This window comes from Scyliorhinus canicula, chromosome 16 (assembly GCF_902713615.1).
Source record: "Scyliorhinus canicula chromosome 16, sScyCan1.1, whole genome shotgun sequence".
Classification (NCBI taxonomy): domain Eukaryota; kingdom Metazoa; phylum Chordata; class Chondrichthyes; order Carcharhiniformes; family Scyliorhinidae; genus Scyliorhinus; species Scyliorhinus canicula.
Genome location: NC_052161.1, coordinates 90659148 through 90685270, shown reverse-complemented (window position 1 = coordinate 90685270; position 26123 = coordinate 90659148). Strand labels below are relative to the sequence as shown.

The 26123-nt window shown below is 47.8% G+C and overlaps 1 protein-coding gene across 1 annotated transcript in view; it reads left to right on the top strand.

The window, feature by feature from the left end:
* LOC119950653 (C-type lectin domain family 17, member A-like) overlaps positions 1 to 26123 on the top strand; it is a 56733-nt gene that overhangs the window by 5821 nt on the left and 24789 nt on the right. Inside the window, exons 3-5 of the mRNA XM_038773268.1 lie at positions 7543 to 7629; positions 21724 to 21843; positions 23436 to 23639. Of these exons, the coding sequence (XP_038629196.1) occupies positions 7543 to 7629; positions 21724 to 21843; positions 23436 to 23639 (411 nt within the window). The remainder of the gene's footprint in view (positions 1 to 7542; positions 7630 to 21723; positions 21844 to 23435; positions 23640 to 26123) is intronic.

Below are 26123 nucleotides of genomic sequence, written 5' to 3'. Positions count from 1 at the left end.
TTCTGTGTCCTTTTCAGCTCAAGCACTTGTTGTTTTCCCCTGTTACGCCTCCTCTCTGATAGTTACAGCATAGTTATGTCTCTGCTACACATTAGTTATGTGTTTGTTATAGCTGAGTTATGTGCCTGTTACACCTTAGCATTACGGGTCAGGGTTCAGAGAATCCCAAAGTGTATCATGGAGTTCACCTGACCCACAAATATTAATAGATTTTGGTTATGGAGAGCACAAGGGCACTGTGTGATGCAACAGAGGTCTAAAGTACTTTTAAAACATAACAATGTTTATTATATGAATCCAGTTAACATTTTATAAACACACAGCAAACATCTTAGCAACTATCAACTCAAATAATTCCCCTAAAGAATTCAGTACTCTATAAGTAACCCTTAATCTTTCCTAGCAACATCCATCAGACAAATACCCTCTTTAACAAAGACAGCAGATTCAAATTCTCTACTGAGAGCAGTTATCAGTTTTGAATTAGCAAGTGCTCTGAAGACATTCTTTTCATACAGAGAGAGATCAAACGTACATATTTTTTGGATGGATGCAGATAAAACACTGAAATCGAAACTAAACACACCATGTAACTGCCAGCTCAAAAACAAAAGACAAAACAGGCAGACAGCCCAGCTCCACCAAAACTCTGATATCACTGCAGCTATTTGATAAACACCTATTTCTTAAAGGTACATCCACGGCAGCTATTTGATAAACATCAATTTATTATAGGTACTCTCACATGACAGTAGTTATGTCTCTATTACACCTTAATTATGTGTCTGTTACACCTTAGTTATGTGTCTGTTACACCTTAGTTATGTGTCTATTACACCTTAGCTGTGCGTCTGTTACAGCTTAGTTACAGGTGAAAGTTACTGAGGGAGATAGAAAATGGGTGACCAAAAGACAGAGCAAGAGTAGGAAGGCAGTGCAGGTGTCCCTTGCGGTCATCTCCCTGCAAAACAGATATACCGCTTTGGATACTATTGAGGGAGATGGCTCACCAGGGGAAGGCAGCACCAGCAAGGTTCATGGCACCGTGGCTGGCTCTGCTGTGCAGCAGGGCAGGAAAAATAATGGCAAGGCTATAGTGATAGGGCACTCAATCGTAAGGGGAATAGACAGGCAGTTCTGTGGACGCAATCGAGACTCCAGGATGGTATGTTGCCTCCCTGGTGCAAGGGTCAAGGATGTCGCGGAGTGGCTGCAGGACATTCTGGGGGGGGGGGGGGGGGGGGGGGGGCGGTTGAACAGCCAGCTGTCGTGGTGCACATAGGCACCAACGATATAGGTAAAAAATGGGATGAGGTCGTACAAGCTGAATTCAGGGAGTTAAGAGTTAAACTAAAAAGTAGGACCTCAAAGGTAGTAACCTCAGGATTGCTACCAGTGCCACGAGCTGGTCAGAGTAGGAATGTCTGGATAGATAAGATGAATGCATGGCTCGAGAGATGGTGCAAGAGGGAGGGATTCAAATTCCTGGGGCATTGGGACCGGTTCTGGGGGAGGTGGGACCAGTACAAACCAGACGGTCTGCACCTGGAACCGATGTCCTCGGGGGGCTGTTTGCTAGAGCTGTTGGGGAGGGTTTAAACTAATGTGGCAGGGGGATGGGAACCGATGCAGGAAGTTGGAAGGTAGTAAAACAGGGACAGAAGCAAAGGGAAGTAAGGGCCAAAGTGCAAGGCAGAGAAGACATAGTCAAAAATCAAAAAGGGCGATAGTACAAAGTACAGTGACTGAGGGGAGCTCAGTGAATAGGCCCAGTAATACTAAAAGGAATAAAAGTAAATGAGTTGATGGTGCAAATCATCGTGAATGACTATGATTTAGTGGCCATTACTGAAACATGGTTAAAGGATGGTCACGACTGGGAGTTGAATATCCGAGGGTATCAAACTATTCGGAAGGACAGAGTGGATGGTTAAGGAGGTGGTGTTGCTCTGTTTTTTAAGGATGACATCCGGGCAATAGTAAGGGATGACATCGGTGCTATGGAGGATAAGGTTGAATCCATTTGGGTGGAAATCAGGAATAGTAAGGCGAAAAAGTCACTGATAGGAATTGTCTATCGGTCACCAAATAGTAACGTTATGGTGGGGCAGGCAATAAACAAAGAAATAACTGATGCATGTAGAAATGGTACAGCAGTTATCATGGGGGATTTTAATCTACATGTCGATTGGTTTAACCAGGTCGGTCAAGGCAACCTTGAGGAAGAGTTTATAGAATGTATCCGCGATAGTTTCCTAGAACAGTATGTAATGGAGCCTACGAGGGAACAAGCGGTCCTAGATCTTGTCCTGTGTAATGAGACAGGATTGATTCATGATCTCATAGTTAGAGATCCTCTCGGAAGGAGCGATGACAATATTGTGGAAATTAAAATACAGATGGAGGGTGAGAAGGTAAAATCAAATACTAGTGTTTTTTGTTTAAACAAAGGAGATTACAATGGGATGAGAGAAGAACTGGCTAAAGTAGACTGGGAGCAAAGACTTTATGGTGGAACAGTTGAGGAACAGTGGAGAACCTTCCAAGCGATTTTTCACAGTGCTCAGCAAAGGTTTATACCAACAAAAAGGAAGAACGGTAGAAAGAGGGAAAATCGACCGTGGATATCTAAGGAAATAAGGGAGAGTATCAAATTAAAGGAAAAAGCATACAAAGTGGCAACGATTGATGGGAGATTAGAGGACTGGGAAATCTTTAGGGGGCAACAGAAAGCTACTAAAAAAGCTATAAAGTAGAGTAAGATAGAGTATGAGAGTAAACTTGCTCAGAATATAAAAACAGACAGTAAAAGTTTTTACAAATATATAAAACAAAAAAGAGTGGCTAAGGTAAATATTGGTCCTTTAGAGGATGATAAGGGAGTTTTAATAATGGGAGATGAGGAAATGGCTGAGGAACTGAACAGGTTTTTTGGGTCGGTCTTCACAGTGGAAGACACAAATAACATGCCAGTGACTGATAGAAATGAGGTTATGACAGGTGAGGAACTTGAGAGGATTGTTATCACTAAGGAAGCAATGATGGGCAAGCTAATGGGGCTAAAGGTAGACAAGTCTGTGGCCCTGGTGGAATGCATCCCAGAGTGCTAAAAGAGATGGCTAGGGGGGGCAGCATAGTGGCACAGTGGTTAGCATTGCTGCCTACGGTATTGAGGACACGGGTTCGAATCCTGGCCCTGGGTCACTGTCCGTGTGGAGTTTGCGCATTCTCCCCGTGTCTGCGTGGGTTTCACCCCCACAACCCAAAAGATGTGCAAGATAGGTGGATTGGCCACACTAAATTGCCCCTTAATTGGAAAAAATAATTGGGTACTCTAAATTTTTTTTTTTTTAAAAGGTAAAAAAAAAGAGATGGCTAGGGAAATTGCAGATGCACTAGTGATGATTCACCAAAATTCACTAGACTCTGGGGTGGTCCCTGTGGATTGGAAATTAGCAAACGTGACACCACTGTTTAAAAAAGGAGGTAGGCAGAGAGGGGGTAATTATAGGCCAGTGAGCTTAACTTCGGTAGTAGGGAAAATGCTGGAATCTAGCATCAAGGAAGAAATAGCGAGGCATCTGGATAGAAATTGTCCCATTGGGCAGACGCAGCATGGGTTCATAAAGGGCAGGTCGTGCCTAACTAATTTAGTGGAATTTTTTGAGGACATTACCAGTGCAGTAGATAATGGGGAGCCAATGGATGTGGTATATCTGGATTTCCAGAAAACCTTTGACAAGGTGCCACACAGGTGCTGCAGGTGCTGCATAAGATAAAGATGCATGGCATTAAGGGTAAAGTAGTAGCATGGACAGAGGATTCGTTAATTAATAGAAAGTAAAGAGTGGGGATTAATGGGTGTTTCTCTGGTTGGCGATCAGTACCAAGTGGTGTCCCTCAGGGATCCGTGTTGGGCCCACAATTGTTCACAAGTTACATAGATGATTTGGAGTTGGGGACCAAGGGCAATGTGTCCAAGTTTGCAGATGACACTAAGATGAGTGGTAAAGCGAAAAGTGCAGAGGATACTGGAAGTCTGCAGAGGGATTTGGATAGGTTAAGTGAATGGGCGAGGGTCTGGCAGATGGAATACAATGTTGCCAAATGTGAGGTTATCCATTTTGGTAGGAATAACAGCAAACGGGATTATTATTTAAACGATAAAATATTAAAGCATGCTGCTGTGCAGAGAGACTTGAGTGTGCTAGTGCATGAGTCACAGGAAGTTGGTTTACAGGTGCAACAGGTGATTATGAAGGCAAATGGAGTTTTGTCCTTCATTGCTAGAGGGGTGGAGTTTAAGACTAGGGAGGTTATGCTGCAATTGTATAAGGTGTTAGTGAGGCCACACCTGGAGTATTATGTTCAGTTTTGGTCTCCTTACGTGAGAAAGGACGTACTGGCGCTGGAGGGTGTGCAGAGGAGATTCACTAGATTAATCCCAGAGCTGAAGGGGTTGGATTACGAGGAGAGGTTGAGTAGACTGGGACTGTACTCATTGGAATTTAGAAGGATGAAGGGGGATCTTATAGAAACATATAAAATTATGAAGGGAATAGATAGGATAGATGTGGGCAGATTGTTTCCACTGGCGGGTGAAAGTAGAACCAGGGGGCATAGCCTCAAAATAAGGGGAAGTAGATTTAGGACTGAGTTTAGGAGGAACTTCTTCACCCAAAGGGTTGTGAATCTATGGAATTCCTTGCCCAGTGAAGCAGTTGAGGCTCCTTCATTAAATGTTTTTAAGGTAAAGATCGATAGTTTTATGAAGAATAAAGGGATTAAGGGTTATGGTGTTCGGGCCGGAAACTGGAGCTGAGTCCACAAAAGATCAGCCATGATCTCATTGAATGGTGGAGCAGGCTCGAGGGGCCAGATGGCCTACTCCTGCTCCTAGTTCTTATGTTCTTATGTGTCTGTTGCACCTTCATTTTGTGTCTGATGCACCTTAGTTTCATGTCTGTTACAGATTAGTTGCATGTCTGCTATAGCTTAGTTATGTGTCTGTTACAACTTCATTATCTGCCTGTTACACCTTAGTTCCATGCCTGTTACACCTTATTTATATCTCTGTTGCACTTTAATTATGTCTGTTACACCTTAGTTACACGTCTGCTACACCTCATTATGTATTTTTTGCACTTTAGTTATGTGTTTGTTACACCTTAGTTATGTGCCTATTACACCTTATTTATGTCTCTGTTGCATCTTAGTTGTGTGTCTGTTACACCTTAGTTATGTGTCTGTCACACCTTCATTAAATGCTGTAACACCTTAATTATATCTCTGCTGCTCCTTAGTTATATCTCTCTTACACGTTAGTTATATATCTGTCACACTTTGGTTATGTGTCTGTCACACCTTAGTTATGTGCCTGTTACACCTTTGTTATGTTTCTGTCACACCTTAGTTAAATGCTGTAAAACCTTAGTTATCTCTCTGTTGCACCTTAGTTATATCTCTGTTGCACCTTAGTTACATGTCTGTTACATCTTAGTTGCATGTCTCTTACACCTGTGTTATGTGTCTGTTACACCATAGCTATGTCTTTGTTCCACATTAGTTACATGTTTGTTACAACTTAGTAATGTACCTGTTGCAGTTTATTTATGTGTCAGTTACTCCTTATTTCCTTTCTACCTCAGTACAGGTCTGTTAAACAATGGTTACAAATTGAATTTCCTCTTTCTCACACACCTCAGCAATATACCTCTTTCCTATCAGTGACATCAATTACACCTTGTTTGGGTGGATGCAGATCCAACTCTGGAAACAAAACTTAACACACACTGTAACTGCCAGCTCAAAAACAAAACTTAAAACAGACAGACAGCCCAGCTCCAGCAACACGCTGACATCACTGCAGCTATTTGATAAAGGTACCATTTCTTAAAGGTACATCCACTTCAGCTATTTGATAAACATCAATTTCTTAAAGGTGCTCTCACATGACAGTAGTTATGTCTCTATTACACCTTAGTTATGTGTCTGTTACATCTTAGTTATGTGCCTATTACACCTTATTTATGTCTCTGTTGCATCTTAGTTATTGTCATAATATACACACCAGTATATCATGGTGCAGACACACACTGATTGACACAGAGCAAGACCAATCAACACACAACACCGCAGCCAATCACCAGTTAGAGAACACTCACTATAAAGACAGAGGGCATCAGTTTTCCCGCTCATTCGGGGTGCAGCCTCCAAGAAGGACAGAGCTCACAGCTTGTAGCACAGATCTTTACCATGTGCTGAGAGTATAGACTGGTTAGGATAGGCATAGGTCTTTAGTTTAATCTAACATAGTGTCGACCCACAGTGAAAATAGGTTCAACAGTTTCCAGCTTAATAAAATAGTGCTGTACTATTCCAAGTGTTGGTAGCCTGTATGTGTTACTGCTGAGGTAAACACAGTCTCCACAGATCCAGAGTACCCAACACATCAGTTATGTGTCTGTCACACCTTCGTTAAATGCTGTAACACCTTAATTATATCTCTGTTATACCTTAGTTACATGTCTGTTCCACCTTAGTTGGGTCTCTGTTACATGTAAATTATGTATCTGTCACACTTTAGTTATGTGTCTGTCACACCTTAGTTCCATGTTAGTTACATCCTAGTGATGTGTCTGTCACACCTTAGTTATGTGCCTGTTACACCTTAGTTATGTGTCTGTCACACCATAGTTAAATGCTGTAACACCTTAGTTATCTCTCTGTTGCACCTTAGTTATATCTCTGTTGCACCTTAGTTACATGTCTGTTACATCTTAGTTGCATGTATGTTACACCTGCGTTATGTGTCTTTTACACCTGTGTTATGTGTCTGTTACACCATAGAAATTGTCTTTGTTCCACATTAGTAATGTGTTTGTTACAACTTAGTAATGTACCTGTTACAGCTTAGTTATGTGTCAGTTACTCCTTGTTTCCATTCTACATCAGTACAGGTCTGTTAAACAATGATTACAAATTGAATTTCCTTTCTCACACACCTCAGCAATATACCTCTTTCCTATCAGTGACACCTCAGTCACATGGAAGTTACATTGTAGTTACATCCTAGTTACGTGTGAGTCCTGCACCTGTTCGAATTCTGTAATGCTTCCATTGCACTTTAATTCTGTGCATGTTATGTCTTAATTGTGTTTAACGTACCACACATAACACATACGTTGAATCCTAACTGTGTGTCCATTGGGCCTCAGTCACATGACCCTCGTATTGTTATGTTAGTTACTCCTCAATTTCCATGTGTTCTTGTTACATGTTCGACTTGGCACGTGTGTGAGTTAAGTCGTTACTAATTCACAGTTACGTGCCAGCTGTACGTTGCTGGTAGAGAAAAGGTTTGCGATGCACGTGACTATGTCCTTGTTACATTTTGTTGTGTGTCAGATTGGTGGTCATGGGGATATGTGTTGTTGTTGTGTCGTTGTCCTCTGTGTGCCAGCTACGTCACACGTACTGACCAGCGATCCTCAGCGTTCCTCACACCTTCTCACTGACTCTCTCTATCTCTGTTTCTTACAGCTGAACCGGAGACAACTTATGCTCAAGTAAGCTTCAAGCCAAAGAGCCCCCAACAGAACCAAGTCCCAGAGGTGACCCCGGACAAAGGTCAGTCATCATTGGAGCATGGGGGGCAGAGGTCACGGTGGTTCTCGACAATCCAGGGGTGGGATGTGGTGAAGGGGGAAGGAATTCAATGCTGCACATGTGTCGAGATTTACACACGGAATCATTTACACAAAAATATCTGTTCACATTGACATCGTAAAGTTCACGGAAATCAACCCCAAACTTTCTAAATTCACCAGATTGTGTCAAATCCCATTGACGCCTTCGCTATCTCTGTAACCCCCATCCAGCTGGAGAAGCGCTGAAGAGAGAAGGACTGACTGAGAGTAAGGAAAAGCTGATGGGACAGACTTATCAGGTGTGCTTCAACACAGGGCAAGGGGGGTGGTCATACTTTGAACAAAAGGGCAGCCATTACAGTGATGATATTCAATGGTTAGTGGAACCCTGGAAGGGGCCCCAGTGGTACTTGTAAATATATACGTCCAAAACTGGGACATTGCGAGTTCAATAAAAAGACCATGGCAGAGATCCCCGACTTAGGCTCCCACAACTCATCAGGGGGAGACTTCAACTGAGTGCTATACCCAAAAACAGACAAATCTAGCCCGAGAACAGGTGCTACAACAGGGAGGGAGGCTGCCAGAGGGGGAGGGTGGAGTAATGGAGGTTCAACCACCTGAGGGAGAAGGAATTCTCCTTCAGCTCCCCCTTCCACAAATCCTATTCGCACATAAACCTCTTCATAGTGGGTACGTCGGTGCTTCCAAGGGTGGTAGAGGTGGAATATTCGGCAATAGTAATCCAGGACCATGCTCCACACGACATGCATGTGAGGTTAGAGACAGGCTGGGCCCAGCGCCCCCCCATGGAGGCTGGACATCGCCCTCCTCACCGACAAGGCGTTCTGTGATGTCACAAGGCAGCAATGGGACCGTAACCTGCGACCAGAACAGGGAGGTCTGTCCGTCCACATTCTGGGAGGCACTAAAGGCGGTGATCAGGGGGGAAACAATAGCGCACAGGGCTCTTAGAGTGAGGAAGGAAAAGCCGGCTAGGCAGCGGCTGGTGACTGGATATTGGAAGTGGATTGACGGTATTCCATGGCCCTGACTGTGGAGCTAGTGGTGGAGAGGAAAACGCTGCAAATGGAATCTAACCTGCTCTCCACTGGGAATGCAGTGAACCAGTTCCACCAGACACGGGAGGGCTTTTATGAGCACCGGGACAAGGCTAGCCAGCCTACTGGCTCACCAGTGAGGAAGCAGGTTGCCTCAAGCGAGGTAGCACAGGTAAGGGACAGGAATGGCAGGGTGATCACGGCTCTAGACGAGATCAACAGAGCAGTCACAAATTTTACCAGGGACTGTACACCTCTGAGCTCCAGTGAGGGACTCAAAGATGAAACAGATCCTCAACGGGCTGGGCATTCCAATTGTGGGAAAGGAAAAGGGACAGTGACTGGAAGCTCCGTTAGGACTGATGGAGATCGCGGAATATTAACTCCATGCAATCGGGAAAGCACTGGGATCGAAGGGGTTCCCAGTGGATTTCTATAAGAAGTTTGTGGGAGATTTTCAATGAATCGCTGTCGAGAGGGGTCCTGCTGCCCACGCCGGCACAGGCCTCGGTCTCACTGATCCCTAAATAAGACAAAGACCCGACTGAATGTGGGTCACAGAGACCCATTTCACTCCTGAACATTGATGTCAAACACTGGATAGCCACTTGCCAGAAGTAACCGCATTGCTCAGGCACTGGCCAACGTGGCCCCCCCCAACCGACTGTGCCCGCCACCATCAGCCCAGGGAATCGATGGGACCGTGTGATGGAATGGCCAGCTCGCATGCAGGAATCAGCCAGGTGGACGGTGGAAAGTGCTCCCGTTGGCAGGAGCCAGGAATTGTCCGGCAATGTGGAGCACCAGAGCTCATGGTGGATTTTCATCATCCTCCATCCCATGGACCAGACCCACTGTTACTGTCAACCCAGGGCCCGCACCCCAGAGTGAGGCAGGTGAATATTAGGTCGGAACTGAAGAACATAGATTGTGGGGCGGATGTTTGAGGGTAAATCAACACCTGACATGTGGGAGGCTTTCAAATGTCAGTTGAAAAGAATTCAGGACCGGCATGTTCCTGTGAGTAATAAGGATAAATATGGCAAGTTTCGCGAGAGATATTGTAGGCCTCGTTAAATAGAAAAAGGAGGCATTTGTCAGGGCGAGAAGGCTGGGAACAGACGAAGCCTGTGTGGAATATAAGGAAAGTAGGAAGGAACTTAAACAAGGAGTCAGGAGGGCTAAAAGGGATCACGAAAAGTCATTGGCAAATAGGGAAAAGGCTTTTTACATGTACATAAAATGCAGGAGGGTAGCCAGGGAAAGGGATGGCCCACTGAAGAATCGGCAAGGGAATCTATGTGTGGAGCCAGAAGAAAATGGGCGAGGTACTAAATTAATACTTTGCATCAGTATTCACCAAAGAGAAGGAATTGGTGGATGTTGAGTCTGGAGAAGGGTGTGTAGATAGCCTGGGTCACATTGAGATCCAAAAAGACGAGGTGTTGTGTGTCTTGAAAAATATTAAGGTGGATAAGTCCCCCGGGCCTGATGGGATCTACCCCAGAATACTGAAGGATGCAAGAGAGGAAATTGCTGTGGCCTTGACTGAAATCATTGGATCCTCACTGTCTTCAGGTGATGTCCCGGAGGACTGGAGAATAGCCAATGTTAATCCTTTGTTTAAGAAGGGTAGCAAGGATAATCCAGTGGACTACAGGTCGGTGAGCCTTACGTCAGTGGTAGGGAAATTACTGGAGAGAATTCTTTGAGACAGGATCTACTCCCATTTGGAAGCGTATTAAGTGGTCGTATTAACAAGAGGCAGCACGGTTTTGTGAAGGGGAGGTTGTGTCTCACTAACTTGATAAAGTTTTTCGAGGCGGTCACAAAGATGATTCATGCAGATAGGGCAGTGGATGTTGTCTATATGGACTTTAGTAAGGCCTTTGACAAGGTCACTCATGGCAAGATGGCAGAGGTAGCAAGATGGATACAGAGCTGGCTCGGTCACAGAAAGCAGAGAAGGGTGATTTTCTGAATGGAAGATTGTGACTAGTGGTGTTCCACAGGGATCTGTGCTGGGGCCTCTGTTGTTTGTAGTATGCATAAACGATTTGGAGAAAAATGTAGCTGTTCACGGATGACACCAAGGTTAGTGGAGTGGCAGATAGTATTGAGGATTGTCAGAGATTACAGCAGGACGTAGATAGGTTGGGGACTTGGGCAGAGAAATGACAAATGGAGTTTAATCCAGACAAATGTGAGGTAATGTATTTTGGTGGGTGTAACATAGAGGAGAAATATACAGTAAATGTCAAAACGTTTAGGAATGTAAAAAGTCAGGGAGGTCTGGGCGTGCAGGTCCACAGATCTTTGAAAGTGCAATACAAGTGGACAAGGTAGTCATGAAAGCATACGGGATGTTTGCCTTCATTGGGCGGGGCATCAAGTATAAAAACTGGCAAGTCATGCTACAGTTGTATAGAAACTTGGGAAGGCCGCACTTGGAATATTGCGCACAAGTTTGGTTGCCACACCACCAGAAAGATATGGAGGCTTTTGAGAGGGTGCAGAGGAGATTTACGGGGATGTTGCCTGGCTTGGAGGGTGTCAGCAATGTGTAGAGGCTGAATTGACTTGGACTCTTTTCATTGGAATGACGGAGGTTGAGGGGCTACCTAATAGAGCTCTACAAGATTATGAGAGGCATGGATTGAGTGGATGGGCAGGCACTCCTTCCGAGGCTGGAGGGGTCAGTCGCGAGAGGGCATAGATTTAATGTCTATGGGGCAAAGCTTAGGCGCGATGTGCGAAGCAGGGTTTTTACACAGAGGGTGGTGAGTGCCTGGAACATGTTGCCAGGGGAGATTGTGGAAGCAGATACATTTACAGCCTTCAAAAGGCATCTTCACAAATACATGGATAGGATGCATGTAGAGGGATACGGAACAAGGAAGGACTGAGGGTTTTGGCCAAGGTTGGAATCATGAATAGCCCAGGCTTGGAGGGCCGAAAGGCCTATTCCTGTGCTGTACTGTTCTTTATTCTTTGTTCTATAACCTCCTCCCAATCTCTGTAACGTCCACCAGCCCGGAAACACCTCCCTATCTATGTAACCTCTTCCAGTCCCTAAACCCTCACTATCTCTATAAACTCCTCCAGCCACTACACCCTTCACTATCTCTGTAACCTCCTCCAATCCGTATACCCTTCCCTAACTCTGTAATCTCCTCCAGCCTCGACACCCGTCCCTATCTCTGTAACCTCTGCCAACCCCAACACCACTCACTATCTCTGAAACTAACCTCCTCCAGCCCCGACAACCCCCTTATTTCTGTAACTACCTCCAGGTCCTCAAACACCCCCATAGAACATAGAACATAGCAGAGAACATTACAGCACAGTACAGGCACTTCGGCCCTCGATGTTGCGCCGACACGTAAAACCACTCAAAAGCCCATCTGCACTATTCCCTTATCATCCGTATGTTTATCCAATGACCATTTAAATGCCCTTAATGTTGGCGAGTCCACTACTGTTGCAGGCAGAGCATTCCACGGCCTTACTATTCTCTGAGTAAAGAACCTACTTCCGACATCTGTCCGATATCTATCTCCTCTCAATTTAAAGCTATGCCCCCTCGTGCTAGCCATCACCATCTGTGGAAAAAGGCTCTCACTGTCCACTTTATCTAATCCTCTGATCATCTTGTATGCCTCAATTATGTCACCTCTTAACTTTCTTCTCACTAACGAAAACAGCCTTAAGTCCCTCAGTGTTTCCTCATGAGATCTTCCCTCCATACCAGGCAACATCCTGGTAAATCTCCTCTGCACCCTTTCCAATGCTTCCACATTCTTCCTATAATGTGGTGACCAGAACTGCATGCAATGCTCCAAATGCGGCCGCACCAGAGTTTTGTACAGCTGCAACATGACCTCATGGCTCCGAAACTCAATCCCTCGACCAATAAATGCTAACACACCATACGCCTTCTTATCAACCCTATCAACCTGGGTGGCAACTTTCATGGATCTATGTACATGGACACCGAGATCTCTCTGCTCATCCGCACGACCAAGAATCTGACCATTAGCCCAGTACTCTGCCTTCCTGTTACTCTTTCCAAAATGATTCACCTCACACTTTTCTGCATAAAACTCCATTTGCCACTTCTCAGCCTAGCTCTGCAGCTTATCTATGTCCCTCTGTAACCTGCAACATCCTTCTGCACTGTCCACAACTCCACCGACTTTAGTGTCATCTGCAAATTTACTCACCCATCCTTCTACGCCCTCCTCCAGGTCATTTATAAAAATGACAAACAGCAGTGGCCCCAAAACAGATCCTTGTGCTACGCCACTAGTAACTGGACTCCAGGTTGAACATTTCCCATCAACCACCACCCTTTGTCTTCTTCCAGCTAGCCAATTTCTGATCCAAACTGCTAAATCACCCTGAATCCCATGCCTCCGTATTTTCTGCAATAGCCTACCATGGGGAACCTTATCAAACGCTTTATTGAAATCCATATACACCACATCAACTGCTTTACCCTTGTCCACCTGTTTGGTCACCATCTCAAAGAACTCGATAAGGTTTGTGAGGCACGACCTACCCTTCACAAAACCGTGTTGACTATCTCTAATCAAATTATTCCTTTCCAGATGATTATACATCCTATCTCTTATAAACCTTTCCAAGACTTTGCCCACGACAGAAGTAAGGCTCACTGGTCTATAGTTACCGGGGTTGTCTCTACTCCCCTTCTTGAACAAGGGGACAACATTTGCTATCCTCCAGTCTTCTGGCACTATTCCTGTAGACAATGATGATGTAAAGATAAAAGCCAAAGGCTCAGCAATCTCCTCCCTAGCTTCCCAGAGAATCCTAGGATAAAATCCATCTCCGCCAGGGGACTTATCTATTTTCACACATTCCAGAATTGCTAACACCTCCTCCTTATGAACATCAAGCCCTTCTAGTAGCCTGTATCTCAGTATTCTCCTCGTCAACATTATCTTTTCCTGCGTGAATACTGACGAAAAATATTCATTTAGCACCTCTCCTATCTCCTCAGACTCCATGCACAAATTCCCACTGCTGTCCTTGACTGGCCCTACTCTTACCCTAGTCACTCTTTTATTCGTGACATACCTCTAGAAAGCTTTAGGGTTATCCTTGATCCTACCTGCCAAAGACTTCTCATGTCCCCTCCTGGCTCTTCTTAGCTCTCTCTTTCGGTGCTTCCTAGCTAACTTGTAACTCTCGAGCACCCTAACTGAACCTTCACGTCTCATCTTTACATAAGCCTCTTTCTTCCTCTTGACAAGTGATTCAACTACTTTAGTAAACCATGGCTCCCTCGCTCGACCACTTCCTCCCTGCCTGACAGGTACATACTTATCAAGGACACGCAGTAGCAGTTCCTTGAACGAGCTCCACATTTCAATTGTGCCCATCCCCACAGTTTCCTTCCCCATCCTATGCATCCTACGTCTTGCCTCATTGCATCATAATTGCCTTTCCCCCAGATATGACTCTTGCCTTGCAGTATATACCTATCCCTTTCCATCGCTAAAGTAAACGTAACTGAATTGTGGTCACTATCACCAAAGTGCTCACCTACCTCCAAATCTAGCACCTGTCCTGGTTCATTATCCAGTACCAAATCCAATGTGGCCATGCCTCTTGTTGGCCTATCGACATATAGTGTCAGGAAACCCTCCTGCACACATTGGACAAAAACGGACCCATCTAAAGTACTCGATCTATAGCGTTTCCAGTCACTATTTGGAAAGTTAAAGTCCCCCATAACAACTACCCTGTTACTTTCGCTCCGATCCAGAATCATCTTTGCAATCTTTTCCTCTACATCTCTGGAACTTTTCGGAGGCCTATAGAAAACTCTCAACAGGGTGACCTCTCCTTTCCTGTTTCTAACCTCAGCCCATAGTACCTCAGTAAACAAGTCCTCATCAAACGTCCTTTCTGCCACCGTAATACTGTCCTTGACTAATAATGCCACCCCTCCCCCTCTTTTACCACCTTCCCTGAGCTTACTGAAATAACTAATCCCTGGAACCTGCTTCTCATGACCTCACTACTCTCAACCTCCTGTTTGCTGGAGCTACAATTCAGGTTCCCAATCCCCTGCTGAATTAGTTTAAACTCTCCCGAAGAGCAATTGCAAATTTCCCCCCCAGGATATTGGTACCTCTCTGGTCCAGGTGTAGACCATCCCGTATGTCGAGGTCCCACCTCCCCCAGAATGAGCCCCAATTATCCAGGTTTCTGAAACCCTCCCTCCTGCACCATCCCTGTAGCTACGTATTCAACTGCTCTATCTCCCTATTCTTCGACTCGCTAGCACGTGGCACGGGTAACACCAAGAGATAATCACTCTGTTTGTTCTAGCTCTAAGTTTCCACCCTAGCTCCCTGAATTCCTGCCTTACATCCCTATCCCTTTTCCTACCTATGTCGCTGGCGCCTATGTGGACCACGACTTGGGGCTGCTCCCCCTCCCCCTTAAGGATCCTGAAAACATGATCCGAGACATCACAGACCCTGGCACCTGGGAGGCAATACACCAACTGCGAGTCTCTCTCATTCCCACAGAATCTATCCCCCCTAACTATGGAGTCTCCAATGACTAATGCTCTACTCCTCTCCCCCCTTCCCTTCTGAGCAACAGGGACAGACTCTGTGCCAGAGACCTGTACCCCATGGCTTAGCCCTGGTAAATCAACCCCCCCACCAGTATCCAAAACGGTATACTTGTTACTAAGGGGAACGACCAAAGGGGATCCCTGTACTGACTGCTTCCTCCCAGCCCCTCTCACTGTCACCCATCTATCTTCATTCTTCGGAGTAACTATATCCCTGAAGCTTCTATCCATGACCACCTCTGCCTCCCGAATGATCCGAAGTTCATCCAACTCCAGCTCCAGTTCCCTAACACGGTTTCAGAGGAGCTGGAGATGGGTGCACTTCCCACAGGTGAAATCAGCAGGGACACTGACGCCGTCCCTCACCTCAAACATTCTGCAAGAAGAACATTGCACTGCCTTCCCTGCCATCCCCTCTCGATAAAACAAGAAAAGGAAAGGAAGAGCTTACCTGATATTCACTCAACCCCTTAGGTTAGAGGATGTGGAAGGGTGGGGAACACTACAAGTGTAGCGTCTCGGGTTTAGCAACCGCCCAACTTATATACAGGCACTACACACCTTCCCAGAAATCCCCACGGCCGACTTCCGGTTTCCTACTGCTCTGAAACAAAAAAAACAAATCCAAAGAAAAAAAGTTGTTAAAAAACAAAGGCCGCTTCTCCTGTAAGGTAAGTTTTTAAAACGGGAATCTTACCTTCCCGACAGCCCCCTGGTTACTGCTCTCGCTGAAAAACTGAAGGCCGCTTCTCCTGAAAGGTAAGTATCTCTGTAATTTTCTCCAGCCTCTACACCCCTATCTCTGTAACCTCTTCCAACCCCCTACCTCCCTCCCTATCACTGGAACCTCCTCCAGCCCCTACCACACTCCCTATCTCTGTAACCTCCGACAACCCTCAGAGGACTTTGCGCTCCTCCAATTCCGGCCACTCGCGCAGCACCTGATTCCCATCGCTCCAGCAGTGGCAGACATGCCTTCAGCTGTCTGGGCCCTGAGTTCTGGAAATCCCTCCCTCTCCACCTCTGTCTCTCTCTCTCTCTCTCATACCTTAAGACACTCCTCAACTCGACCTGTGTAATCGAGCTCTCAGCCATCCATCCCTATGTGGCTGCCTCCTGCACAGGGCACTGGGATGTGAAATTAGTGTGATTAACGGGTGCAGAGGTGATTCACCAGGATGTTGCCTGGGATGGAACATTTAAGTTATGAAGAGAGGTTGGATAGGCTAGGGCTGTTTTCACTGGAGCAGAGAAGACCAATGGGCAACGAGGTGCTCAAGATTCTGATGGACATGGGCAGGGTGGATAGGGAGCAGCTGCTCCCCTTAGTTGAAGGGTCAGTTACAAGGGGACACAAATTCAAGGTGAGAGGCAGGAGATTTAGGGGGGATTTGAGGGAAAACGTTTTCTCAGAGGGTGGTGATGGTCTGGAATGCACTGCCTGGGAGGGTGGTAGAGGCGGGTTGCCTCATATCCTTTAAAAAGTCCCTGGATGAGGACTTGGCACATCATAACATTCAAGGCAATGGGCGCTTCTGGTGGCGGCCATGGAGTGAGTGGTTGCACATTGTGTGGCTCCCGCTCAAGGTGGTGATTTTCAGTCCTTCCCCACCCGAATGGTGTGGTATTTGAGGGTGAAAGGTCTGTGAGTGCCCAGGGAAGGTAATGCTCCTCTGCTGATGCCGGTGTCTGGATCAGTGGACGAGAAATGCCACGAGAAAGAGAGAGTAGCTGGAGCCACAGCTGAAGATGGTGAAGATGGCGGAGGGCAAGAGGGCAGCGCTACCCGCCCAGTGGTCAATAGAGCAGCTCGTGGAGTTTTTGAATAATAAATTCCAGCAGCAGAGGAAAGACGCTTTGGAGGATTTGGCCAAGGTTGTGGAGCCGCTCAGAGCTGCGATTGAGAGAGTGGAGCAGAGGCAGAAGGCTGCAGGCCTGGTGATCCAGAAGGTGGAGGAGGCAATGGGGGAGCATGAGGAGCGGCTGGCCTCGCTGGAGACGGAATTGGGGATGGAGTTGAGCAGCCAGAAAAGGCTGAGAGAGAAATTGGAGGACCTTGAGGACCACTCCAGGAGGCAGAATCTGAGGGTAGGTGGGATGCCTGAGGGCACCAAGGGAGCAGAGGCCGCAAGTATGAGGTGAGCATGCTGGGAAGGTTGGTGGGGGAGGGGGCCTTTGACCGGTCCATCGAGGTGGTTCGGTCACACAGGACACTGTGGAGGAGGCCGCAGGTGGGGAAGCCGCCGAGGGTAGTGAGGCTGCAAAGACACTAAATTTCGTGAAGCGTTCCATATTTTTGTGCAGCACGATAGCACAGTAGTTAGCACTGTTGCTGCAGAGCTACAGGGTCCCAGGTTCGATTCCCGGCTTGAGTCACTGTCTGTGTTCCTCCCACAAATCCTGAACGACGTGCTGTTAGGTAATTTAGACATTCTGAATTCTCCCTCTGTGTACCCGAACAGGAGCCGGTATGTGGCAACTTAGGTTTTTCGCAGTAACTTCATTGCAGTGTTAATGGAAACCTACTTGTGACACTAAAGATTATTATTATTGGTATTGATTTTTGGACAAGGAGCAAATTCTGAAGTGGGCGAGCAGAACAAGAAATGGATCTGGGAAGCGAGTGAACTGCGGATTTACCAGGACCTGGGTGCGGAGCTGGAGAAACGGAGGGTTGGGTTCAACCGAATAAAGTTTTCCCTCTGTAAGAAGGGGGTGAAGTTTGGGGTTTTGTACCCTGCCCGCTTGTGGGTGACACACCAAAAACAGGAATTTTATTTTGACTCACCGGAGGAGGCGATGGTCTTTATGAGGGACCATGGACTGGGAGGAGTGGGAGGACAGTGAACTTTGGAGAGGATCTTCGTGTTCAGTGTGGGGCACATGGGTTAGGCAGTTTGGGGTGGGTTTCGATGGGGGAGCGGTGATGGTGCTTTTTTTTTCCTCTATGTTTGTTGGAGGTTGGGAGGATCAGGGGGGAGGGGTGGACTGGAGGTGTGAGGGGAAGTCAGAGGACAGGGGCGGGGCCACCATGCTAGCTGGGTGAGCTAGTTAGCGGCAGTGAAGGCGGTGGAGGGGGGGGGGGGGGTTGCCAGGAGGAAGGCATGGAGGGGCAGATGGGGTTGGTTTTTTTGTTTGGTAGTGGTGAGGGGGAGGGGAGGGGCCGTGGGGGGAGGTAAAAATTGCTGACATGGGTGTGGTTGATGTAGCGTAGTTGGGAAGGGAGAGATGGCAGCGGACATCTAAGAGCTGGCCTGGAGGGGCATGTGACGTGGGCTGGGGGCCAGCTTAAAAAGGGATATGGTTAATCAGCAGGTGAGGGGGGTGGGGAGCCTTCTGACCAGGCTGGTCATGGGGGATGTGAGCAGGCGGAATGCCGGTTAAACGGTCACGTGTGTTCACACATCTGAGGAGTCTGAAGTCGGACATTGTGTTTTTCCAGGAGACACACCTGAAGCTGGGGGATTAGACGAGGCTGAGGGAGGGATGGATGGGGCAGGTGTTCCACTCGGGGCTGGACATGAACACAAGGGGGTGGTGGTGTTGGTAAAGAAGAAGGTGGCTTTTGAGGTGGGGAGCATTGCGGCTGATCCGGAGTTTAGGTATGTGATGGTCAGTGGGAAGCTGGAGGGGATGTCGGTGGTCCTGGTGAATGTGTATTCCTCAATTGGGATGATGCGGACTTCATGAGGTGGGTGTCAGGGAGAAATCTGGACCTGGATACGCATTGGCTGATTAAGGGAGGATATTTCAGTACCGTTCTGGACCCGAGGGCAGCACGGTGGCGCAGTGGTTAGCACTGCTGCCTCACGGTGCCGAGGTCCCAGGTTCGATCCTGGCTTTGGGTCACTGTCCGTGTGGAGTTTGCACATTCTCCCCATGTTTGCGTGGGTTTCACCCCCACAACCCAAAGATGTGCAGAGTGGGTGGATTGGCAACACTAAGTTGCCCCTTAATTGGAAGAAATGAATTGGGTACTCTCAAAAAAAAAAAATACAGTCTTGGACACGCGTCTGGGTCGGTTGAATCCTAACTCATCAAGGATGTCGGCGGTGGCGAGAGAGTTGATGGGGTTCATGGAGCACATGCGGAGGTTGGACCCATGGAGGTTCGGGAGGCCAAGGGCAAAGGAATTTTTGTACTTCTCCCATGTGCACAACGTGTACTTCCAGATCAATGAGTTTATTATGGGCAAGGCGCTGCTGGCGGGGGTGGCCGACTCGGAGTGATTGCCGGTTGTGGTTTCTGACCGCGCATTAGGAGGATTTGTGGGTGGTTCAGGAGGAGGCCTATCAGCCACAGTGGAGGTTGGCTGTGGCATTGTTGGTGGATGAGAGAGTGGGCTATGTGGAGTTGAACGACACGGGGGAGGTCACAGCCATCATGCTGTGGCTGAACAAATCTGATGAGTTTCGGGTACTTTGGGTTGCATCATGGGACTAGACAAGGATGTCCACTCTCTCTGTTGCTTTTCGCCTTGGTGAAGGTGCCGTTGACAATGGCACTTCGTTTGTGAGGAGGGGTGGGGGGTGGTGTCGAGCATCGGGTATCCCTATATGTGGACAATTTATTATTATATATCTCGGACCCAGTGGGCAGCATTGGAGGGATTATGGAGATTTTGGGGAAATATGGCCGGTTTTCATGGCATAAGCTGAACATGGGAAAGATCGAGGTGTTCCCGATCAATGACAGACGGCAGGAAAGGAGATTAGGGGAGTTGCCGTTCAGGGTGGTGGGGACGAGCTTTAGGTATTTAGGAATCCAGGTGACACGAGGCTGGGCCCAGCTACACAGATTGAACTTGTCTTTATTGGTGGAGGGAATGAAGGTGGATTTTAAGAGGCGGGATGTGTTGGCCCTGTCGCTGGCTGGGTGCGTGCAGACGGTGAAAATGATGGTGCTGCCCTGGTTTCTGTTCATGTTCCAGAACATCCCTATCTTTGTCACCAAGTGGTTTTACAGGAAGATTAATTGGATAATTTGGGGTTTTGTGTGGATGGGGAAGACACCGTGGGTGAGGCAGGTGTTCTTTGATAGGGGGCGAGGGACAGTGGAGGCTGGCTTTGCCGAATTTGATCAATTACTATTGGGTGGGAAATATTGCAATGGTGAGGGAGTGAGTTGTGGAGGAGAGGTCGGTCTGGGGGAGGGTGGAGATGGCGGCATGCAGGGGAACGCGTTTGAGGGCTCAGTTGTTGGCACCTCTTCCATTCTCGTCGACCAGGTATTCCTGATCCCGGTGGTGGTGTCGGTGTTAAGAGCATGGAGCCTCTGCAGGAAACATTTTGGGCTGGATGGTATGTCGCTGTGGGCGCCGATTTGTGACAGCCATAGGTTTGTGCGGGCGGGGCTGGGTGCAAGGGTTCGGGGTGGCGGCAGGAAGGGAATGAGTAAGCGCAAGAGGAAGGAGGAGCTGGGGGAGGAGATGCGGGCTGGGATGTGGGCGGACGCCTTGCGGAGGGTGAACATGTCCTCTTCGTGTGCGATGTTAAGCCTCATCCAGTTTAAGGTGGTACATAGGGCCCACATGACAGAAGCGAGGGTGAGCGGGTTCTTTATGGGGAGGAGGATAGGTGTTGGCGGTGCATGGGGTGGGGGGTGGGGGGGGGTGGGGGGGTGGGGGAACCAGCAAATCACATCCACATGTTCTGGGCGTGCCCAAGACCGAGGGATTCTCGGATGTTATGTCCAAAGTTTTGGGTGTGGGGCGGTCCCGGATTGAGAGGTGGCGATATTTGGGATGTTGGAAGATCCGGTTGTCGCCGGGGGGTGGTGGGGGAGAGAGACCGGTGTATTGGTCTCTGCCTCCCTGATTTCCCGGAGAAGAATTTGTTGTGTTGGCGGGAATCGGAGCCGCCAAAGGCGGGAGTGTGGTAAACGGCCTGGCATAGTTCCTGAGGCAGGAGAAGGTCAGGTTCACTCTGTGGGGGTCAGTAGAGGGCTTCACCCGCAGGTGGAAACCGTTCATTGATTTCTTCAAGGAGGATTGAGGGGTCAGGGGGAGCGGGGGTTTGGTTGGGGATAAGGGGGTAAAAATTGGGAAGGCAAGATGTTGTGGGGTGTTGGTATTAGGGGAGGTTGGGGATTTGTGGTTTGTTCAGGTTGATGGGTTGTTCTTCTGATATTTTCTGGATATATGTAAAAAGACTTGAATAAAAATATTCAAAAAAAATTCAAGACTATGAGGCAAGTGTTGGCAAATAGGACAGGTCGGCAGGTCAGCTGTCTCTCATGCGTTGGTGCAGACTCGATGGGCCGAAGGTCCTCTTCTGCAATGTGTTATTCTGTGACTCTGGGTTTTGTGGTTGTTGTTCATCTCTTGAACGGATGTAGAAATGTCAACATTGTTCCGTCAAGTTACACAAGGTTCCCAACATTCTCAACTTCTCTATTTCAGATCAAAGCAGACATGAGACAGCTGGAGGAAGATGCTCAGGAACTTCAACACATCTTGGCCTGGTCGCCCTCATTGCCTTAATCTCCCTTTTCGTAATTATTATAGGACTCATCGTATATGGTAAATAGAAAAACATCATCCTGAAAAATGTGATTACACCACCCCCCTTACAGTAACACTGATATATCCCACACCACTTACAGGAATATTCTGATATATCCCACACCCCTTACTGTAACACTCTGATATACACCACACCCTCCCTGTAACAGGCTGATATATCCCACACCCCTCACTGTAACACTCTGATATACACCATACTCTCGCTGTAACAGGCTGATATATCCTACAGTTCTCATTGTAACATGCTGATATATCCCACAGTCCTCATCGTAACATTCTGATTTCTCCCACACCCCTCACTGTAACACTCAGATATACCCCACACCCCTTACTGTAACACTCAGATATATCCCATACCCATCACTGTAACACTCAGATATATCCCATACCCCTCACTGTAACACTCTGATATACCCCACACCCCTTACTGTAACACTCAGATATATCCCATACCCCTCACTGTAACACTCAGATATATCCCATACCCCTCACTGTAACATTCAGATATATCCCATACCCCTCACTGTAACATTCAGATATATCCCATACCCCTCACTGTAACTCTCTGGTACATTCCACACACTTTACTGTAGGACAATGATAAACTTCAAGTCCCTCACGGTAACACTGATATATCCCTCACACCCCTCATTTGAACACTCTGATATATGCCACAACCCTCACTATAACACTCTGTTACATCACATACACTTCACTGTATCACTCTGATATATCCCATCACCACTCATTGTAACATTCTGATATTCTCCACATCCCTCACTGTAACACTCTGTTACATTTCATATACCTCACTCTAACACTGATGTATCCCACACCTCACTGTAACACTTTGGTATATCCCACACCCGTCACTGTGTCACTCTGAAATATCCCCCCCATCGCCCTGAACTGCAACACTTAAAAATAAAACACCACTCACTGTAATACTCTGATAGGGTGGCATGGTGGCACTGTGTTTTACACTATTGCCACACATCGCCAGGGACATGGGTTCAATTCCAACCTCGGTTGACTATCTTTGTGGAGTTTTGACATTCTCCCCTTGCTGCCTGTGTTACCTCCCGGGTGCTCCAGTTTCAACCCACAGTCTGAGGATGTGCACATTATGCGGATTGGCCATTCTGAATTGTCCCTCAGTGTCCAAATATTAGGTGATATTTTTGGGTTGCAGCGATAGATCAGACAAATGGGTCTAGCTCGGGTGCTCTTTCAGAGTGTCGGTGCAGACAAGATGGGCTGAATGGCCTCCTTCTGAACTTTAGGTTTTCTATGATTCTATGAAATACTGCCCAACCCTCAGTGTAATACTCTGATGTACCCCACATCCTTCATTGTAACACTCTGATGTACCCCACACCCTTCATTGTAACACTCTGATATACCCCACACCCCTCGTTGTAACACTCTGATATCCCCACATCCTTCATTGTAACACCCTGATATACCCCACACCCCTCACTGTATCAGTCTGATATATTACACATCCCTCAGTGTAATACTCTGATATATCACATACCCCTCACAGCAACACCCAAATTCTCCTCTCTCACTCTTTCTCCATCTCTTAGCTCTTCTATTGAAGCAGAAGTTAGAAGAATCTCAAAATGATCAAGCCATTGAACGCCAGCGTACCAACCTGTTGAACAGGACCTTGTCTGCGTCTTTACGGGACAAGACAATGCTGGAGAGAAAGTTCCAGAACTTGTCTGTGGCCTTTGAACGGAGCAATGAGACGGCAAACTTGCTCTGCAATACCTTTCGAAACTTATCAGGTGTGTATGAACTAACCGTTCCCCTTTCCCCACTGCACCTCCCACAGTTTGTCCCTATCTGGGGTTCAAACCCCATGTTCCCCTCCAGTTTATCCCTTTCTGGGATTCCTGACAACCTGTTCTCTCCTCCCCAGATCCCCCAATCCACCTCTCAAAGCTGTTAGGGGCCGAGGTTTTTTCCTAAAATTCAGAACAGCCCTGATATTGTCCCTCAGCACCTGTCTGTGACACACCCCCCCCAACTCCCGTGGGCTGTGGTTGGTTTCTGTTCCCTTCCGTCCCCCACTCTCCATTTCCGTTGGTGTCTGGGCTCCCTCTGTGGGTCACCCCTCCCCTTGGTCTGTTGGCTGTTGGAACAAGTTGGTGAATGGCCTCCATGTCTTGTGGAATCCCCATTCCGAGCCCCGGATGGTGAATTTGATTTTCTCCAGTTGGAGAAATTCCGACAGGTCGGACAGCCAGTCTGCAGCTTTAGGTGGTGCTGCCGATCGCCAGCCGAGCAGGCTTCTTCGGTGAGCGATTTGGGAGGAAAAGGCTAGGGCGTCGGCCGTCCTCTCCATAAAGAGTTCTGTCTGTTCTGATACCCCGAAAACTGCCACTTTCGGGCACGGCTCCACCCTCATCCCCACAACCTTAGACTCAAAGAAGGCTGTCCAGATGCCGACAAGTCTGAGGTAGGCCCAGAACAAGTGGGCGTGGTTGGCCGGACCTCCATGGCATTGTTCACATTGGTCCTCCACCTCTGAGAAGAACCTGCTCATTCGGGTTCTGGGTAGGGGTGCACTGTGCACCACTTTCAGCTGCATTAGGCTTAGCCTTGCACATCTAGAGGTGGAGTTGACCCTGTTCAGTGCTTTGCTCAAAGTCCCCACCCTATTTCAGACCCAAGCTCTTCCTCCCATTTCTCTCTTGTCTCATCCAGTGGGGAGCGTGCCTTCCCCAGTAATTGTCCATAGAGATCCCCACAGCTTCCCCCCACTAAATTATCCATGTTCAGTAGGTGCTCTAATAGTGATTCTAATCGGCGGCCATCGGTATGTTTTTGTTTCCCTGCACAGTAAGTTTTTAATTTGCATGTATCTTAACTCGTTCCCCCAGTCAGTTGGAGCTTCTCTGCCAGTTCCTCTAGTGTTGTCAGTCTGTTATCTGTATAGAAGGCCCTGACTGCCAGTGTCCCCTGTCCTGTCTCCACCTTTTGAAGGTGGCGTCCATTTTGGCTGGCACAAACCTGTGGTTGTTGCAGATGGGGACCTTGATGGACAGCTCAGTTAGACCGAAGTGTTGTCTTAGCTGGTTCCAGGATTGGAGGGTGGCTATTACCACTGGGCTTGTAAAGAGCTTGGCCAGTGCGGCTGGGAGCGTCGCTGTGGCCAGGGCCCAAGGGACATCCCTGAGTAGGAACCCTCCTCCACTCTTACCCATTCAGCTGCTGGTTTCTTTATCCATCCTTTACTCTTCCCGCTGTTGCTGCTCAGTTGTAATATTGCAGGTTTGGGAGAGCCAGGTCGACAACGCTTTTCGCTCTTTGCAGGACTTTTTTTGCGATTATTATGTTCTTTCCCCCCCCCCCCCCACCCCCCCCCCCCCCCCCCCCACCCCCCCCACCCCCCCCCCCCCCCTCCCCCCCCCCCCCTCACACACACACAATCATCATGATCTTTTTTACTTTATCGAAAAAGACCTTGGGGATAACCATCGATATGGATCTGAACAGTAAGGGGAACCTGGGCATTACGTTCACCAAGATCGTCTGCACCCTCCCCGCCAGGGAGAGTGGGTGTGTGTCCCATCCTTTTTCCCATCATCCACCAGGCTGGTCAGGTTCTACTTGTGGATGCGTGTCCAGTCATGGGCGATTTGGTAGCGGAATGTGTTTTGGGCCTGTTTAAATGGCCGTCCCTCCAGCTCTGTCCCTTGCGGCTTTACCGGGAAGATTTCACTTGTGCTCAGTTGAGTTTGTAGCCTGAAAAGGCTCCAAACTCCTTCAAGAGCGCAATTATCTCTTCCATGCTGCTTTGGGGGTCTGCGGCATGGAGGAGCAGGTTAGCTGTGTAGTGCGAGACTCTGTCTTCACTGTCTCCTCTCCGATCCCCTTCCAGTTCTTTGCTGTTCTGAGAGAGATTGCTAGTGGCCCGATCGCCAGGGCAAACAGCAGCGGGTACAGTGGGCATCCCTGCCTTGTGCCTCTGTGCAGCTGGGCGTATTTAGAGCTGGTGGTGTTTGTCCGCATGCTCGCCATGGGAGCGCTGTACAGGAGTTTCACCCAGGCGGTGAGCCCTGTTCCGAGCCCAAACCGCTCCAGTACCTCTGTGAAGTACTTCCACTCAAAGTACTTCACAGAGGTACCGTCAAAGGCCTTTTCTGTGTCCAGGGAGATGATCACCTCGGGTGTTTTCTTAATATGTGAGCTCATTATCATGTTTAGCAGGCGTGTTTGACTTTAGCTGTCGTCCCTTAACAAAGCCCATCAGGTCTTTTGCCACC